Source organism: Nuphar pumila, chromosome 13 (assembly GCF_984573655.1).
Source record: "Nuphar pumila chromosome 13, dmNupPumi1.hap1.1, whole genome shotgun sequence".
Taxonomy (NCBI): Eukaryota; Viridiplantae; Streptophyta; class Magnoliopsida; order Nymphaeales; family Nymphaeaceae; genus Nuphar; species Nuphar pumila.
Window position 1 is genome coordinate 4,243,498 of NC_143261.1, and position 21,113 is coordinate 4,264,610.

A 21,113-nucleotide genomic window follows, 5' to 3' on the forward strand; every position below is an offset into this window, starting at 1 on the left:
TTGTATCCTTTGTTACATGCATTATCATCGGTTGTATTTTTTTCTCACCCATGCATATTCTGTGATTTTGCTTTTGGCATTTGTTTACAATTCCTGTGATTGCTTCATTACATCATCATTTGCTTCTCTGTTTCATTTGATTTCTGTTACATTGCATTGTTGCATTTGTTCATCTCATTCACTGCATACCTGCACTTATCATTAGTCACCCCGCATGTAACAAGCATTAGTTCATAATTATCATTAACATATCATTGGTCAATTAGTCTACTTGTTATTAGTTAGCATATCATAATATAACATTAGCATATCATTAGTTAGTTCACAACATTAGTTAGTTCTCATCAATTAGTTAACTAACTATGCTTACACACTAGTTAATTCACCGCAGTTAGTTAACTAACTATGCACACACACTATTTAGTTCATAGCATCACATTCCCACAGTACTCTAGTCATTGCCTGATTACCACTACATCATTAGTGGTATTCAGAGCATCAGCATCATCCAATCCAGGAACTGCTGAGCATCGACATTTCATAGGTTTTTTCTTTGCATTTGCCGTGAAGCATATCTCTACTGTATCATGAATACTTCTTTGGATTTACTTGTAAAAACTCAAATTAGTGTCTATTGTCTATTTGTAATTCGATTCTGCATTTGCTGTGAAGTATGCTTCTGCTGCACCGTGAAGGCTTCTTTGGACTTACCTGCAAAATTTAAAGTCATCATCCCCTGTTGATTTGAAGTTGAATTTGCATACAATTCATTGTGAAATCCTCTGGTTTCAATGTGAAATCCTTCTATGCTTTTGATTCTATCGTAAATTTTTTTTTTTGCATTTGATTTTACTGTGAAAATCTGAGTTACATTTCTTGTAAAAGTAGTTTGGTCTGCTCACAATTGATCCATTCAATGGGTTTCATGGCGTTTGAATTTTGCATCATTTTATTCCCACAACTTTTGTTTCACAATATCATATGCTTTATATTATCTTCATTGTTACCTCATTTTATTCATTACTTTTCTGTGTCACTCGCATTGCATTTTCTCTGCATCTGGTCGGCATTGTGTTTCACCCAACACTTTCATATGATTCTCATTTTGTTTCATTTTATTTCAGCTAATTTCACTTCATATATTGTTCATCACTTATGATATTTGTGCATTCATAACAACTGTGTTCATATGCATATGCATTCCAGCATATGCTGCGAATCACATTTCAAATGTATTACAACATATGTTGTGAATCACATTTCATCCTTCATTACATAGCTTTATTGAAGTTCAAATTTCCACTCTTTTGAGTTGGAAATACTTAATTTGTTGGATGAGATATTCTATTCACACATTCTACCGTGGAATTAGCTCACTCTGTGAACAAGAGATATGAGTTTTACTGTCTTTACTGTGGCATTCACTTCACTGGATTGGTTTATGAAGTGAAAGATGGTCTTGAATGGACATAAAAGAAAGGACCGTGGGGTTCTGATGATAAGGAAGTATGTCCTTCTCCCTATGGAGCTGTCTTAGCTGCTATACGCGTGGAACTTTACTTGTATTTGGTGCCTTATTTCCCATTACCACAGTTTTCTGGAAGCAGCTCAATTACCAATCCCCGTCTGGGTTTACAGCTCCTTGGAAATGTTTACTTCATAGGGTCCATTTCATAGGCATCCGTCAGTCTCAGATTCCGTGGCTGGAGAGATACTGTCCTTCCCAGACCACGATGGGATCGAGCAAGAAATGTTGTTAGGGTAGGTTTGGCCAAGAGTGCAGTGAAGCTGCCTCTTGTGTGGAATATTCCAGTTAGCATATGGCTGTGTTACTATGTCTATGAAAGACTCATCCAGAAAGGGAAGAAACCAGGCTTCCTGTAGTTGCTGATGACACAGACAATGAATGCACAGTGTGAGCACATGCATTGCATTTAAGCACCTGCATATTAGAATGGATTAGCGTTTGTATTAACTATACATTGCATTAGTCACCTGCACAGTAGTTAGTATCATTTGCACATTAGTCATATATATGCAATTCATTCCAGCATAATGCTTATGCTTCATTTCTGCAGTTTTGCATACATATGAATGCATTTCATTTCAGCATAATGCTTATGCTTCATTCCTGCATTTTTGCATACATATGTATGCATTTCATTTCAGCATAATGCTTATGCTTCACTCTTGCACTTTTGCATACATATATATACATTTCATTCCAACATAATGTTTATGCTTCATTCCTGCATTTTTGCATACATATGTGTGCATTTCATTCCAGCGTAATGCTTATGCTTCATTCATGCATTTTTGCATACATATGTAAGCATTTCATTTCAGCATAATGCTTATGCTTCACTCCTGCATTTTTGTATATATATATATATCATTTCAACATAATGTTTGTGCTTCATTCCTGAATTTTACATACCCATATTCATTTCCATATACATATGCACTTTCATTTCATCATATGCATTTTCATTTTCATTTTAACATAATCTATGCATTTTCATTTTAGCATAGTCTATGCATCTTCATTCTAACATATGCATTAGGCATTTCATTTATGCATATGCATTACATCATAGCATATGCATTAGGCATTTCATTTATGCATAGACATTGCATCTTAGCATATGCATTAGGCATCTCATCATTAGCATACACATTTTCATCTTACCAAAGCATATGCATTCTCATTTTGCCATTAGCATATGCAATTTTATTCTATCATTAGCATATGTATTTCCATCTGATCACATCATATGCATTTTTATTTCAGCATATCACATGCATTTTCATTTAGCATATGCATATGCACTTCCATTCAAGTATAAGCATAAGCATTTCATTTTAACATAATCATATATATTTTAGTTTTAATAGAACATTTGCAATTTCTTTTAATATTTCATATTTTTGCTGCTTTGGGTTATTTTGTGTTTTGCAGGGAAGCAGAGAAGACCTTGGCTTCGCTTTTATATTAGAAAATTTCCATGTTCAATTTTAATTTAAGATTATAATACTTTCATATTAATGAGAATTTTCATTTTTTCTGTTTAGATTAGAATGAATGAGCATATAGTTTGAAATCCAAAACAAACCCAAGCCTTACTACAAGGTCTAATCCAAAGCATATGGATTTGGTTGAGATTGGGTTGAGTCCATTTTGGATCCAACTCCAATTTATGATTTTTAAATATTAAAACAGTAAGATTTTATTAGTTGGGTTGGATTAGAATGGACCCAACCCATGTATCATTTTAAGTGAGACCCACCTTGGGTCTTGTTTGGATCTTAGATCCAAATAAAATATTTTCATACTTATATTCTTATCCACACACACACACATATGTGCCTATTGATTTTCACTTTTAAGTGGATTGGGTCCATCCAATGGATCCAATCCAATAACAAGATCCTTAGTAAGGATCTACAACTTGTTATATGTATCACATATATGTTATATTTTTTTTTTGTATGTTGAGAATTGGCCCCTCTATTTGGATCCAATTCTAGATCTCATGTGTCTAGCAATTTGGATCTCTTATGGATTCAACTTGGTTTGAGATTGGATCTACCTAATTGATCCAAACCTAAGTCTTAATGTTTGAGAAATCCGAATTGATTTCGAGATCCAACTCAAAACTGTTCTTATCTTGGACCGAGTCCATCAAATGGATACGATCCCTTATTATATGGGTTTGCAAATTTGGGTCTTTCTTTGGATTCAAACTTGTTTAAACTTAGAGATACAGTGGATCCTAAGTGTTCTAATGCACATTTTGAACTGGGTTTCATTGGAGTCGATCCTCATGGATCCCCCATCAAGATCCAAATTCAAAGATATTAAAAAAACTCATAAATCTTAAATAACTTGATAAAATCAAAAAAATCTCGTCAATAATTAACTATTAACCAACTATTCACAAAAATACAAAGATAATTCCCTATTATTTAAAAAAAAAAGATCCAAAAAATTTGCTGACTTTACAGTTTGGGCTAGGCTCATTTACAACCATATAGTGTTCGGACTTGGCTCATATGGCTTGTGCGAGCCGAGCCGATCTCAACCCGTATAGTCCCGAGCCAAACAAGCCGGAGCTGGCTTACCTAAATAAAAAAGTATTCTTTTTTGAAAGTAAGCCCTGTTACATGAAAGTTGGCCCAACGACCCAATTGAGCTAATATGCCTTTTTGACATTTATAGTGCTACATAAGCTATCTAAACGAGCTTATATGAGCCGAGCCTAGATGAACACCCCTTGTTCGTGTTCGATTCCACTATGTATAACAAACAAGCTCATGTTCGACTGGCCATCCAAATGAACAGAACATGAACGAGTTTGGGATGAGCTGAACTAAGCAGAGCCACGAGTTGCTCGGTTCGTTTACCAGCCCTATAACTAAGCACTCTGTCAACAGGTCAGGTGAGTCCCGATTAGACCCGAGACCAAACCTCTAAGTCAGATCAGCATCCAGACCCGGATGGGACTTGCGCATATCCAACCCAGTGACATCCTGGATCTGTTAACGGGTCATATCATACCTGAACTGGAACCTGGAGGGTCTGGATCTGGGTCCAACTTTAAGGTATGACTACCAGGTCCAGGACTGGATATAAATGACACGTGCCAGACCTGTTAAAAAGATATATATTTTTTAATTGAAAAATTTCGGATCTTAATTGGAATTCCGGCCAGACCCAGGTCCCGTTTGAAAATTTTCAAAGCAGACCCAGTCCATATACAACTAGGGACCTACAAGTCCAAACGGACTAACTAATCGGTCTACCTCATTGGTTTTAAACCCGGGTCCTATAGGAACTGATCCGGTTTGGGGTCGGGTCAAACCCGACCCATTGATAGCCCACTAAACAAGCCGCGAGTAAAGTAACCATCAGTAAAGCGGCTTTGACCATAACGACACAGAAAAAGAAGGTTAGAATCGTAAATAACGAAGGATGAAGGGGCATTTACAGAACTTGTGCTTAATTCAAATGTGGTTTTTTAAGTTCTTGGATTTCAATCACACGCTTTGTTCGTCCCTTTCGTGTCCAAAAGAGTGAATAAAAAAGGAAGAAAAATAATCGAGGGAAAGCGAGCAAAAACAAAAAATCCCCCTCTTCGCTTATCGGCCGGAAAATCTCGCCGGATCTGATCTAAAAAATTTACCGGTGGGGCCAATCACCGCTTTAGCCACCGTCTCACGGCCGACATTCGCGGCTTCAGGTGGCGGAATGAGGGTTTACTGGAAGGCGGAGCCTTCTCGGTCGCCGTCTCCGGCGGGTTTTGCCCTAGGGAAATGAAATTGCAGGAGAAGAAATTTTCGGCCTTGGAGGAGCAAAGGAATCGAATTTTCCACCATATGGAGGGAGGTAGAGCACGTGATCTCTCTAATTTTGTTGTTGTTTTCGCCTTCTTTTTCTATCTGGAGGACGGTTAGTGGCCGAATTGGGTCAAATTAGGGTTTTTAATTGGGTCGGTTTTAGTTGTTTAACTTACTGGTTTTGGATACATAAGTGGGGGCGGAAATGGGTGGGTTCGTTGTTGGCTTTAGAACTCTGAGGTTTTTGTATTCTTTTGCGCGGTACTAAGCCACTTTTCAGTTCTCTTGCGTACTGTAGTATTGTAAGTTGGCTCGAAACCTAGGGTTTTTGTAAGGGTTTGATTTCCTCTTCTTTTTTGAAGTGTTACTGAAACAATAACCTAGTGTATACTTCCTTGTTGCGACACTTATCTGAAGTAGTTGTGTTTCTTACGTATGCTTAACTTATCATCTTATGGAATCCCTAAGAATATTTGGGTTATGCATATACTTAGTAGTAATAGAGTGATTACCTGGATGACTTAGAAATCAAGCAAAAGATATGTTACAATCAGCACAAACATATTTATTTTTGGGGAAATGGGTTAGTACGTCCACCAGGAGGTTAACTTCAAAAGAGCAGGTTGATAGTCACCTTGATGGTGTTTCTGTTCTTGCTAGCTTATTTGGATGATTGAGTGCAAGTATTTGTTCCCTAATTTCATATATTTTGTTGATACTTGCAATTGGAAGGTCCCTTTGGAAGTGTCTTTCATTAGTTACTCTTCCCCAAATCCGATGGAGGGTATAGTCTTTTGGAATTATTGAAGGGGATCAAAACACCAAGCTTTGTTAGGTGCTAATGTTTCACGTTGTGTCTATGTTTTGTTGAAGGGAGTGCTAAGGAGAAACCAATTACCCTTCAGCGACTATCGAGGACATGGGATGATTATTCTCCTGCATTGATATACCGGTGGATATCTTGATAAGTAAGGCAGGGCTTGTTGGTCCCATAAAGCCTGTGGAAAAAACCAGGCCAATTCTTAACTAGAATGGGGGCTTAATTGTGACTGGAAAATAGTTTGGCCGTAGTTGTAGGCTTGATCTGGTAAACGTGGTCCACCTCACAAGCAGAGTTCCCAATCCCATCATGTAGCATGGCTCAATTCACCAGTAGTTGGTATTAGAAATAAAATTTGCCTATATATATATCACTTGTCTATGTAAGAGACTTAGCTGGAACCTTATAATTGTATAGTTGTGAACTGCCACTATTCTCTCTGCTAAAATATTTTTCTCATATTGTTTGACGCAGTTTCCTGTTTTAGTAACCCAAATTATTAACCATGTGGGGTTAGGAATATCAGAAGTGGTAACTTAAAGCGCTAGTTAACATCTTGTGAACATTATTATTTGTGTAGTCATTGTAACTTGAGGGTGTCCCTAGTTTTTTTCAAAGTGTTTATCTTCAGAATATGGTATGAGAGTTAGTAGGGTGTTTGTTTTACTTTGCAAGCTTACAAACTCTTCCAGTTGAAGTTAATCCTGTCATTGTACCTTTTGTTTTGGTGTATAATGATACCAAAAGCTGATGTATCATTTAAAAGGCTCAATGCCAACACAGTATTATGAATTTTCCAAAGACCAAAATACCTTGTTGTATATGGTAGTAACTACAAGCTAGAAATTAATAGGGACATAACCTGATGAAAAGGGAACGAGTTGTTGTTTTACGGTACAATTATGATATCCACTTATGCTGTCCTTCTAAGGCAATGTTGGAGAATCTGCTGAAGCAGCTGATTTGAAGGAGTATCCCTTCCCCTTTAGCCAAGCCTAGCATGTTTAATTAGTTCATCTCAATTGGCAAATCCCTTACTGTTTATAGTGTTTCTATGCAACGGAAACTTGAGTTCATCATTTGGGTTAGCTGCTATGTTAAACTTCATATCACTGAGCATGTCCTAGTGATGTGGAAACTGGTTAGCCAGAGGCAAATTGCTTGCGGGGGAGGTAAAAAAAGTGGTCTAGTTTGAATTTCATGGCTACTGAAGAGATGAGCAGTCACATCTGTTCTTTTTAAGATACTGCCCGCGAATCAGATCTAGGCTGTTCGTGGGACAATAGACTGTTGCACATTCATCTCACTCTATCAATTCCTTTTTTTTTCATGTCCACATGTCTGCTTTAAACAATATCCCCATGGGCTGCCCATTCCTCGGAGTAGGAAGAGGACGCCCTGCTTTTTTTGACTTACGACTTTCCTTCCAAGTGATCAAATAGTTGCCAACAATATAGGATGATCCATTGTTGGACTATTTTATGGTGAGGTTTCAACATAGCGTGGACTTGGACTAGCTGGACAGGGTCTTGGCCTCTTGATGGCACCATCTTAGTCTTATAAACCATTATTGGCACCTTGCTTATTTTTTGTCCCAATGAGACTTTCGGCATTTAGAGGGATTTAGATCAATAAAAGGACTGGTAGAATATCCATTCTCCCAAGGAACAAATAGATGGCTGAAAGTGCACTATGCTCTCCAACATATGGAACATAGTTGTCACAGTTTCTGGTCAGTGGTTATAATTATATTATCTGAAATTGTTTACAGGAGCATCATCTTGGGCGTCTTGGTTGTCAATTTTACTTCCAAAGCATACTGAAAGTACATAGAGAGGAACTGATTTGAAGTTTGATAATTGTTTTGCTTACTTGCTACCCTTTCATTCCCCCTTAACTCCTAAATTCATCATTCATTCCATATATTGAATGAAGAATATCTATTCTGAACGATGGGTTCCTAGATTGGGGGTTCTATTCAAGGTTAAATAGCGTATCGTTACCCGTATCAGTCGGGCCAATAGTAACAACGTATCGTAAACGTATCGTAAACGTATCATAAAATTTTAATAAATTTTTTTAAAAAATCAAGAAAAATCAGAAAAATAGTAAAAATTCTAAAAAAATCATCACATCAAATAATGATGAATTGCACAAAATACAAGCGTAAAGTCACATATGAAGCATTTATATCTCTATGAGCTCCATAAGACATCATCAAATATCAATTGTCTCACAAGAATATTGCAAAATATTAAATATCTTGCAATTAAGAACATGCCACAAGACTCATACTTTCATACTACATAAAAAAAATATTATGACAATAGTTGCACTCGATTTTCAATCGGTGTCCACTCATTACTTGAGTGCCCTATTGCTATGCCGGAATGCCATTTTTGTTGGAGTGTGGAGCCTGATTTCTACCTTGATATAAATCTTTAATTTTTATGGATCCTAATAAGTTTCTCTTTAGGAACAAGAAGTAGAAGACAAGAATATCATAGGCCGTTTCCTCGACTGGAAATGTGTGGGCTGTTTTGATTATATTTATCACAACTTCAGAAAGAAAAATATATTTACACATTTGCCCCCACACTTAATACAACAACATAATAATAAGTGGGGTTAAAGAAGATAACACTACAATACATCACACATGTACAACTTTATCGTGAATATGGATTAATAATGGATCCATATTCACGTCCCAATAGCCTCCCTCAAGTTGTGCATGGTTTTCACCATGAACAACTTGTTCTTCAAATACCAAAATCTTTGTATGGTCAACCCTTTAGTGAAGATATCAACTACCTGGTTCTTCGTTCCCACAAACTTGGCCTCTAACCCTCCTTCAAGTTTTTGTCTAATGAAGTGCTGGTCTATTTCAATTGTTTTTGGCCTTTAACTCTCTTTCAATTGTTTTGGGATGAAGGTGTAGTTGTTGTTGTTGTTGTTGTTGAAGTGCTGGTCTATTTCAATATGCTTAGTTCTGTTGTGTTGAATCGGATTCATTGATATTCTAATTGCACTTTGGTTGTTACAAAACAAGATAAAACGTGATACCTTTTCACCTGGTTCTATGAAAAGAAATATCATATATGTCAATTCTGAAGTGACCGCTACCATAGCTCTATACTCAACCTCCGTATTGGATCTTGAAACTGCCTTTTGTTTCCTACTACTCCATGATATAAGATTGTCACCAATAAAAACACAATAACTAGAAATTGAGTGCCTTTCATTTGGATCTCCAGCCCAATCAACATTAGAGTAGGCCATTAACGACAATTCATGTTCTCCTTGCACTCTTCTTTTATATACTAACCCTTCTCCTGCGGTACCCTTCAAATATCTGAATATTCTTTTTGCTGCATCCATATGACTGATTTTCGGCTCATGCATAAATTGCAACACTTAGATTGACTGCATATGTAATGTCAGGATGAGTAAAGGTGAGATATTGGAGCATACATATGCTTCTGTATTCTATGGGATCTCTGCATAATTCTCCATCTACGCTACTCAATTTATGATGCATTAGACTTGGTGTGGGTGCTGGTTTGCAATCTTTCATACTTGTTTTGGCAGGCAAATCCATGGTGTATTTGTGTTGAGTCATAATGAGACTGCCATCATTAATTTTATCAACCTCAACTCCTATAAAATACTTCAACTGCCCATAGTCCTTCATGTGAAACCTCATATTCAATAGAGATTTGACCTCTTTGATGTGCTCTTTTAAATTCCCGACCACTATAATGTCATCAACATAAATAAGCAACAATGTAATTATTCTTTCTTTCTTGAAAATAAATGGCGAATAATCAAGAGATGATCTCTAGAAGCCATGTTTTTGAATCTCTAGAGAAAAACTTTCGAACCAAGATATTGAGGCCTGTTCAAGTCCATATATGGCTCTTTTCAACTTACAAACATATGCATCTTGATCCATAACACTGCACCCTGACGGCTGCCCCATATACAATTTTTAATGTAGGTCACCATGCAAGAATGCATTTTTCACATCTAAATGATTCTAAGGGCTACTTATAATCAACAACAAGAGATAAAATTAATCTTATGGTACACATTTTAACAACTGGGCTGAATGTCTCATAATCCAAACCATATTATTGAGTGAAACCTTTGGCAACTAACCTTGCCTTATATCGCTCTATTGATCTATCTGACTTATATTTTATTTTATACACCCATCACGAGCCAACAACATTTTTCTCCTTAGGTCGTGGTACGATCTCCCACGTTTGACATTCATGTAAAGCCTTTATCTCTTCATTCAAGGCCTCTACCCATCTTTTGTGTCTTGCAACTTGATTATAAGACTTAGGTTCATCATGCTTAGTTATTTTAGCTAGAATTAACTGATGATCTGCCAAAAAATTATTATAACTCACCCATCTTTCAACTAGTTGTCGAATCCTGGTTGATCTCCTTGGTTCAACATTGTCACTTGCATCATGTGAAAGTTCTTCTCAGTGTTGTGAAAAGCGTTGAGGCGTAGCGAGGCGCTCCACCAAAACCTGAGGCGAGGCGTAAAGCGTAAGCTTCAAAGTTTTTTTTTTTAAAACTTAAAAAAACTATAAAAAATATCTAAAATTATAAATAAAAAAAAATTCTTTATTGATGAAGCAACAACCAACAAGAAATAAAAAATCTCAAATCAATACTGAAAAAATATGAGATTAACATGTAAAAATAACATTAATGCAACAACTTGATCTATGTAAGTATCTAAGAAATAAAACATGAGCATTCATTAAATAAAAAATTAACATTAACAACGAAATGCATATTAGCATTTACAATATCATGTCATAATTAGAAAATGCATTTTAGCATTAACAACCGAATGTTAATATATATATATATATATATATATATATATATATATATATATATATATATATATATATATATATATTAGAAAATGCATGTTTTCATTCCCATATATATATACACAGGGTTGTGATTGCATGTAATTGCATGACTTGATTTTGCCACTAAAAGGGTTTAACGTCACATTCTAGAAGAGATTATTGCTCCTATGAAATTGAATACATTGAACAAGTTGACACGGTGATATTAATTTTCTGTGAAACGAAGCAACTAATCTCAATGACTTCATTAACGTTTTGGCTTTGCCGGACGTACTTACGGTCAGCGGGCTTGAACAGGGTAGTAAATGCCCTTTTTACTAGCAGCTTAATTAAAACTGCATAAAAAAACCCTAATTTCATCCATAGGATTGACATAATCAGGTTGCTGACCTCCCTCTTGATCCCATTTCCCAATATTCAGATAAGATGACCTATAGCAAGCAAACAACGATCTTAGAGATAATGACGAAGACACTCTATAATATCATCCATTGTGTGATTTTAGTGCATAGGAATTTTTACCTGAACATTGCGTATGTAAGTTCGACTCCACAATGGCTTAAAAACAAGATTGGAAAATCTCATAACGGTAAGATTTTCAATGATGTTTCTGATGAGTTGTGGAGCCTGATTTAGAGTTTTTTGCCCTTGCAGTAAGGGGGTCCTGGGGCTCCCCCCCTCCGGCGCGGGTCCCGCTGCGCGTTCAGCGGTCGGGGGGGGGGTGTCTTAGAAGAATTTTTTTCTTGGGCTTATGTTTGAGACCCGATTTCTTATGGATCGGACCCGACTTGTTTAGGTTTAGGGCTGCCTCCCTTGCTTTGTATAAATTCTTTCTTTTCTTTCTCTCTTGTATCTGTCGAGAAAGAGCAATAAAGTTTTTTCCTCTGGGCAGCCATGGTTTTTTTCTCCCTCTCGGATTTGAGGGGAGGTTTTTTCACGTAAATTTGTATGTTCTTGTTGTATTTTGTTTCTTTCGGTTGTTTCTTGCTTGCGATTTTCGTAACAGTTTTTTCCTAGTAGATGGTCGATTTTGAAATAAGTTGGGAAATACATGAAAACATACTACATATATTTTAGCTTTTGTTGAATAAGGCTCCGGTTAATTCTAGCAATAATCTACTAGAGAGAAGATGAATAGGCACACTTGAAATAATAAGAAGCCAACAGGATAAAGACCTGTATATCTGCTTCTCTTCAAAATTTGAAAGAAGGGACTGTGTCAACATAAAGGCAGATTGCAAATCAAAGCCAAAGGCTTCTCAATTATTACTCTGTTCCAACCTCTTCTAGTTTGAGCATTCTCAGCCAATGTTGACGCAACATCTAGAAGTGCCTCTTGTGGAACAGATAGGTAAAATATCCGGCTGGCTTCAGAGTGACCCTAGAAAGCAAAGAATAAACAAAATTCCAAAATTTGAGGCATGTACGCCTCGGCTTGAGGGGCGCCTCGCCTCGAGGCGTGCGCCTCAAGGCGTATGAGGCGCATGCCTTGGGGCTTTTGTGCTTTGTACATGCGTCTCGAGGCATAAAGCCCCTCGCCTTGAGGCGAGGCACGCTTTTTGCGCTTTGAGGCGCGTTTTTAATAACACTGGTTCTTCTATTCTTGGCTCTGCATCTGAATCTTTTGGTCTTCTTTCATAAACAAAACCTTTGAAAATCAACTTAAAGTGATCCATTACTAGGATCAACACTCTGCATAGGAGATTTCAATTCCTCAACATTCATATCTTGAGTACTTTGTCGTGGAGAACAATCAGGATTGGGAACAACAAAAAGTTCAGCGTTAAGCCCGAGCTGAGAAAAATCCATATGAGTTGCAATGTTGGCCGTGAGTGGAGCCCATTTATCTTTAGTCACATCTTGATACAACAGTTCATCAAACACCACATTTCTGGATATTCGGATGCATTTTTCATATGGATTAAAACAACGATACCCTTTATACTCATCTGCATACCCAACAAATCTGCACGCCCGAGCTCTTTTATCAAACTTATTCCTTAAGAACTTGTCTACATGGACATAGCAATTACAACCCCATGCCTTCAGCTCATCATAATCTAGGTGCTTTCCATATAACATGTAAAACAATGACTTGTGTCATAAATTCTTCATGTGTTATTAATTCTTCTTGTTTATAACAAAAACAATAGAGTGAAAAGCCTCTGTCCATAATAATAAGTGCATATTACTAGCATGAATCATTGCAAGAGTACTCTCTACAATATGGCAATGCTTTTTTTATGCAACACCATTTTGTTGAGATATATACGGGCATGATATTCTACGATTAATTTCATTATCACGTAAAAAGTCAATGAATTCCTTTGAACAAAACTCTCCACCCCTATCACATTGAAAATTAAGGATAGGACTAGAAAAATAATTTCTAACAAACATGTGGAATCGACAGAAGATATTGAAGACCTCATATTTATGTTTCATAAAATATATCCAGGTATAACAGGTAAAGTCATCAACAAACAAAACATAATACTTGCACCCAGATAACGAATTCTTGGGTACAGGACCCCAAACATAAGAGTGAATAATTTCAAAAGGCCTTGAAGCATTATTATTTGATGAAGAGAATGGCAATACATGACTCTTGCACACTTGACAAATGACAACTTGGTCATAATAACCATTAGACAATTCATCTAAACTTGACCCAGGAATAAGACGACTTGAACCAAGTTCCTCAACAAAGGACTTTATCAATGAACTAAACAACTATGCCATATTTCAGGCTTATTGGACTCAACGATACTGGAGACATAAACAAAAAAAGATGACGATAATGACAACAACTTCAACTTTGGCAGCACCTTTGTAACTGGCTCTTGAGATCCGATTTGACTATCCCTGAAGATATACATATACTCGCATTTCTCTCCTTTAGCGAACGTCTTCTTCGTGAAAAGATCCTTTACATAAACAAAATTGAGGGTAAATGAGATGCTTGAATTTATATCATCTACAATACAAGTTTAGAAACAAAGATCGAATTTTTCGTGATGTTTGGAACATAAAAGACATTGGATAAAGAAAGAGTTTTAGAACCGAAAATAGGAACAAAGACCTAACCAACATGTGATATAGTGTCGAGTTCCATATCCAGTTGTAACATTACCTTTACCATGATAAGGAATCAAAGTAAAAAACTTACCATATCACCATTGATATGATTTTCCGCCCTTGAATCAATATACCATATCCGTTGTTCATTCTGCGTCAAATTCAAACCATTAAGAGCAGCCAATAATATGTTCTTATCAAACACAGGGTTGTTGGTCTCACTCAGTGTTGTTAAAAACACGCCTCAAGGCATAAAAAGCGCGCCTCGCCTCGAGGCGAGGCCCTTTTCGCCTTGAGGCGCACTTAAAAAGCGCAACAGCCTCAAGGCGTACGCTTCATGCGCCTTGAGGCGAGGCGCGCCTCAAACTGAGGCGCACATTAAGAAATCGGATGGCCCGGACCCGAGATCGACCCGGATCCGGGCCCGTATTCTCGAAAGATCGAGAACCTGTCTTTAAAAAAGACAGACGCTTCGGGGTGAGGGAAAGCCCTCGCCCCTTCTCTCTCCACTCCGTCCCCTCTCGTCCCCCGCCACTGCTCGCCGCCGGCCACCGCTTACCGCTCGCCACCGGCCACCACTCTTCCACCTTCTTCTTTCCTTTGCTGAGAAGCCATCAGCGACCCGCCGGCCACCACTCGCCGCCGGCCACCACTCTTCCACCTTCTTCTTTCCTCTGCTGAGAAGCCATCGACGACCCGCCGACCACCACTCGCCGCCGGCCACCACTCGCCATCGGCCAGCGACTCACCGCCACCGCCGTCCATTCCGGCGACCTCTGCGCATTTCGGTGACAGGTAAGATCTGTGTGTTTTTCCCCAGCTTCTTCTTTTGTCATTTGTTCTTTGTGAAACCGTGTAACCTACGTTTATGGGGAACCCGGCTCCACTCATCCCTATATCATCCTCTGTGGTCATAACTCCCTCTGGGATCTCATTGGTACTAAGTTATTTTGATCAATCTGGCCCTATCGATGGGTTCAACACGGTTGATTTAATAGAAATCAATCTTTTGATAGTGTTCTTTAACAAAAAAAAACATGATTTTCAATTTATTTTGACAGTGTTCTTTAACAAAAAAACCATGTTTTTATTAATGGTTATTGATTTTTGAATCAGCAAAAAAGTCTTGCACATAAGTCGGATTCTGTCTATTCAAATGCCGATCTTCACCAAATGCCGATTCTGTCTATCGATGTGTTCAACATTTCTTATTTATTTATAATTTTAGATCATTTTTATAGTTTTTTTTAAGTTTAAAAAAAAAATTTTTGAGGCTTACGCTTTGCGCCTCGAGGCTTACGCCTCGCCTCAGATTTTGGTGGAGCGCCTCGCTACGCCTCAACGCTTTTAACAACACTGGTCTCACTTGATTGGCCCTTGAGTTGTCTTGGATTTCCCACTTCCTGATTATTTTGAATCATGTTTAAATGAGTATTGTACTTGGGATCATCCTTGAATCAACAATTGACCTTTATGTGCCCTGGTTTCTTGCATAAATAGCAAGTGGAAATGCTGTGTCCTCCTTGATTATTAGATAAAGGTGTGCTTGGAGTAGGCAATAAACCTCATTCTACTCATCATGAGACTCCTTTTGATTTTTGTTCTCATTGTCAGACAATTCTTTGAGAGAGATTTCATATTCAAGCAACTTTGACCTTAAATTCTCGAACGTTGAGAGAGTTGGCCAGCCCAAGGTAACAAACACATGATACTCTGGCCTCAATCCATTAAGCGTTTGTTGCACTTTATCTTTGTCTGACACTTCATATCCAATTAGAGCCAAATGATAGGTTATGGTCTTGATCTTGTTCTGATAATCTAAAATGTTGGTGCTGCTATCCTTTTTCAGATTTTGGAATTCACGCTTCAAGTACATAACCTTTGACTCTGATATCTGAGAATAAATTTGTGCCAAATGCATCCACAACTGCATGGCTGGGCAGTCATTTGGAATACCAATCAGAACTTCCTGTGAAAGAGTGGAGGTAATATACGCTACGAGTGCTTGGTCCCTTCTTTCCCAATTAATAAACTCTTGATTGCTGATCGGAATAGACTATATAACCTGCCCATTCGCATCTTTTGTATCTTGCAAAATAAACTCAGGCGAAACCAGGAGAGAGCCATCCAAGCTATGTCACATGGGTGCGGGTGCAGGTGCGACACAGGTGCGGCGCAATTTCAAAAAATTCGGACACGGGGACTCGGGGACTCGGCTATAAATATATATATTAAAAAATATATTTTAAATATATATAATTATATATATAGCAATAAATTAACACATAAAGATTGTAAATTTTAAAGCAAAAATAAAAAAGCAATTCTTAGCAACACAAACTTACCAAAATATAACACATAAAGAAGCTTGCGAGTGTGATAAACAACAAAACTTATCATAAATTTGCCTCATCGTCTGAATTTGAGGGAAGAATAGGATCGATGTAGTCCATGTTGAGAGTATGCAAATTATGTTCTCCCTTAAAGTCAAAATCTTCTGGATTTACATCCCAATTCTTGGATGGTCTACAACTGCATCAAAAAATAACTATATTGGTATTGAATACAAATATTTAAATACAAACTTTGAATACAAAGAAAAAAAAAGTACCTATACTCTTCTTTGGTGCGGCGAGAAATTAATCGTAGATTAGAGTGAACATAAACCAAATCCTCTGCTCTTTTACTAGTGAATTTGTTTCTTTTAATGTTGTGAATTTGAGCATATGTACTCCAATTTCTTTCACAACAAGATGATGTAGCAGGTTGGGATAACAACTTCATTGCAAGACGTTGCAGATTTGGTGTCTCTGATCCATATGTTGCCCACCAATTAAGGGGATGTTCCTCGTCCCTTGCCACTAGTGCGGCTAAAGAATCAAATCTCCCAGTAGAAAACTTGCCAAACTCACTATTTACAACCTCAAACATGTAAGGATCATTAAAAGTCTTCCCAAATATATCATTCTATTTTTTGATATCTCAGGATCTTCATTTGGAGAAACACGACCAACACCTACTGTCAACCATTTTTTTGCATAGTATTTTGGATTGAGAGAGTGTGCCATGCAATGCAAAGGTGTATTGCTTTTATCCCATCTTCTCACTAAAACTGAATGTACATGATTGTAAAATTCTGAATCATCAAATGCAATATCTTTCTTCTCATGTTTAAAAATGATACTTTGAATTTTTTCAATCATATTGTCCTACATTTCATAAATTCTATGAAGCATGGGTACATCTCTGTCAACTTCTCTCAACATTTCCCAAATAGGCTCTGTAAATTCATTATCCCACCAAAAATCATCACAGATGCAGTTTTTGATAGCTTGAGCCTTGACATCATCTTTAGTACGATAAAAATCCCAATCTTGATCAGCCACCATCATTATCAATGCATTTTTGAGTTGCTTAATTCTTTTCATCATAACAATGAGAGAAGCAAAACGAGTTTCAACAACTTTCAATAACTTGAGATCATAATGCCTATTAAATATAGAAATGACATGATGATGATTTACAACAAAATTTCTAATATTTCGAACATCATGCTCTATTTCCTCAATCCATAACCACATTTCATGTGCATGTGCATCATCTTTTGATGGATTGCATATACTCTTAAGTGCCAAATTTAAACTGTGCTGCACAAGGAGTCCAAAAAATATGTGAATATGTATCTTCACTTGCCAAATTCATTCCTGCACGACTGCAAACTGGAGCATTGTCAGTAATGATTTGCACCAGACTTTCTGCACCCACTTCTTTTATCACTTCGACAAATAATCTCTTTAAATATTCAACATATTTATACTCTCCAGATGCATCAACAGTCTTCAAAAAGATTGGCCCATTAAGTGAGTAAGCCATGAAGTTTATCAGTAGTCACCTTTGTATATCAGTCCACCCATCAGAAACAATCGACACTCCATGTCGTTTCCATGAAAATTTTTGGGTCTCTAACAAGTCTTCAATTCTATTTTTTTCCTCTGCAAGAATGACTGTTTTTAGTTTTTCTGAACTAGGAGGCACATAACCACTCAAATTACAATTAGCCAAAGATGTAATCATATCTTTCCAATATGGACTTCTAGCTACATTAAAAGGAATTGAGCTTGAGTAAAAGAATCGACCAATCTTTTTATCAATTTCTGCTCTTGCCATGTTTTTGAATGACTCTTGTATTGTTTTATTGCTTTCCATCTTTCTTTTCTTTAAAAGCTCTTCTTGCATATCACTAGCAATAGAAAAAAACATATTAATCGAATCATTTCTGATTTATGCAATTTTCTTCTTTTCGGCTTCCTCTTGTTCTTTCTTTAATTGCTTTAACATGTCTTTGTCAACCCCAGAACATGCCCTAATTCCTTGACCACAAATATGCAAAAGATGTGCTATCACACGCGTATAAGAACCCGTGAAAACAGTCTTACATAGATTACAATGAAACTGCACATTCCCACCACCACCACCAGCTTTTATCCCTTTTGTCAAAAGCCTCTAAAGTGGTTGAGAATCTTCTAATTCAGGGTTAGAACTTGAACCAAATGTATTGACACTACCGCTAGAACTTGCCATTATATTTGAAAAGTGAAAACTGAAAAGAAAATAAGTAAATAAAATAGAATCTTCTAATTCAAGCAATTGCTGAACCTTGCCGAGCCCCTCTTCTGCGAGCAGAGGGTGCAGGGAGGGGGGGCTGTCGAAAAATAAGAACGAGGCAGGGGCAAAGCCCGCTGCCTCGTTATTTTTTCTGGCAGGGGTGCCCGACAGGTGTAAGAAGGAGGAGTGGGGGAAGGAGGGGGCTCGACTGACAGACTGAGCCGAGCTGAGCCTTGCCCCGCCGGACAGAAGGGAAACGAGGAGGGCCGAACAAAATGGAAACGAGGAGGGGCCGAGCCCCTCGTCGTTTCCCTTCTGTCCGACAGGGCAAGGCTCAGCCTGTCAGTCGAGCCCCCTCCTTCCCCCACTCCTCCTTACCCCTACCGGACAAATGGGAAACGAGGAGGGGCCGAGCCCCTCCTTTGTGAATCGGAGGCACAGGGTGTTAGAACATCAGTTTCCACCTGAGTTGATCTGCAAAAGAGGGAAAAGTGAGAAGAAAAAGATAGAAGAAAGAGGAGACGCTGAGTCGTTTTTGCTGCACACAGGCTCACGATTTTCATTATATTATCGTGGCCTTGTTTAATGTATTTAAGCATTAGGTATTAGGTTACAACTTATGGACATGATTGTCCTATAACAAGTTACAATATTACATCCGTGCCCCAGTAAACACGTTAATTCGCAATCCCAGCTTGGATCTGGGTCAGACCCAAACTGGGTCCAACACTACACGACACTTAATACCCTCCCTCAAGTTGTGCATGGTCTTGAACCATGGACAACTTGTTCTTCAGGAACCAAAATCTGTTTTTCGTCAAACCCTTTGTAAATAAATCCGCCACCTGGTCTTCTGTAGGAATGAAATGAGGCTCCATCTCTTTGTCTTCAACCTTCTGTCGAATGAAATGCTGATCTATCTCAATGTGTTTTGTCTTATTGTGAAAAATAGGATTAAGGATATATTAATGGCACTTTGATTGTCACACAATAAAATAGACTTGGAAATCTGTTCCTCCAATTCATTCAACAAATGCCTTGTCCAAGTAGCTTCAACAGTTACAACAACCATTGATCGATATTCAACCTCAGTACTTGATCTAACTACTGTTTTTTGTTTTCTACTGCTCCAGGATACTAGGTTTTCCACAAGAAAGATGCAATATCCGGAAACCGACCTCCTTTCATCAGGATCTCCTGTCCAGTCCGCATCACTGTAGACTATGGCATCATTTATGCTTCCTCTTTTCCAACTTTTCTGATACACCAACCCATCTCCAATAGTACCTTTTAAGTATCTCAACACCCTCTTGACTGCATCCATATGCCTTGTTTGTGGCTCATGCATGATTTGCGACACTTGATTAACAAAATAAACAATGTCCGGGCGAGTAAAGGTAAGATATTGAAGCATGCCAACTACACTTCGATATCTTGTAGGATTCGGGTACAAATCTCCATCCTGTGAACTGAGCTTTTGATGTAAGACACTTGGTATAGACAAAGGCTTGCAATCTTGCATACCAAATTTCTTCAATAAATCTAGTGTGTATTTATGGTGTCAAGGTTAGGTAACCATCCTTCCTGTCTACCTCGACCCCAAGGAAATAACGCAAATCTCCCAAATCTTTCATCTTAAACCTTTGACTTAATAGTCCTTTTATTTTTTCAATGTGATTCATTGAATTCCCTGTAACTATAATATCATCAACGTATATCAACAACATGGTGGTTATGCCTTTATCCTTGAAGATGAATAAGGAGTGGTCTAAGAGAGATCTACAGAACTCGTGCCTCTGTATTTCTAAGGAGAAACTCTCAAACCACGAGCGTGAGGCCTGCTTCAAACCATATATGACTCTTTTTAGTCTGCATGCATACATATGTGCTCGGGTCTCCCTCGGCATATCCTGGAGGCTGTTCCATGTAAACTTCTTTCTTCAAGTCTCCATGAAGAAATACATTTTTGACATCTAACTGACTCAATGTCCATCCATGTTTGACGGCTAAAGACAATATAATTCTTATTGTCCCCATTTGGACCACGTGACTGAAAGTGTCATCATAATCCTGACCATATTCCTGTGTAAACCCCTTTGCAACAAGTCTTGCTTTGTATCGTTCTATAGTGCCATCGGGTTTGTATTTGATTTTATAAACCCACTTGGAATCAACAACATTTCTGTTAGGAGGTCTGATAACAATTTCCCATGTCTGACATTCATGAAGCATTTCCACTTTCTCATTCATGGCCTCAATCCATTTGTTTGATTTCACAGCATGATGAAACCCTATGGGTTCATCAGGCTTATCAACCTGAGACAGAAAAAGTCAAAGATACATAGAAAAATTATTGTAGTTGACTCATCTGT

The 21,113-nt window shown here is 37.7% G+C and overlaps 1 protein-coding gene across 12 annotated transcripts in view; it reads left to right on the forward strand.

Annotated features, from left to right (window-relative positions):
- The first annotated feature begins 5,079 nt into the window (after window positions 1–5,079).
- Window positions 5,080–21,113, forward strand: part of LOC149817574 (protein SWOLLEN 1-like) — a 36,083-nt gene continuing 20,049 nt past the window's right edge. For all 12 annotated transcript variants that reach the window (XR_016427371.1, XM_089985559.1, XM_089985560.1 and 9 more), the window contains exon 1: window positions 5,080–5,386. Coding sequence is in view for 1 of the 12 variants with exons in the window: in XM_089985568.1 (XP_089841694.1) it covers window positions 5,314–5,386 (73 nt within the window). In the remaining 11 variants the exon portion in view is untranslated. The remainder of the gene's footprint in view (window positions 5,387–21,113) is intronic.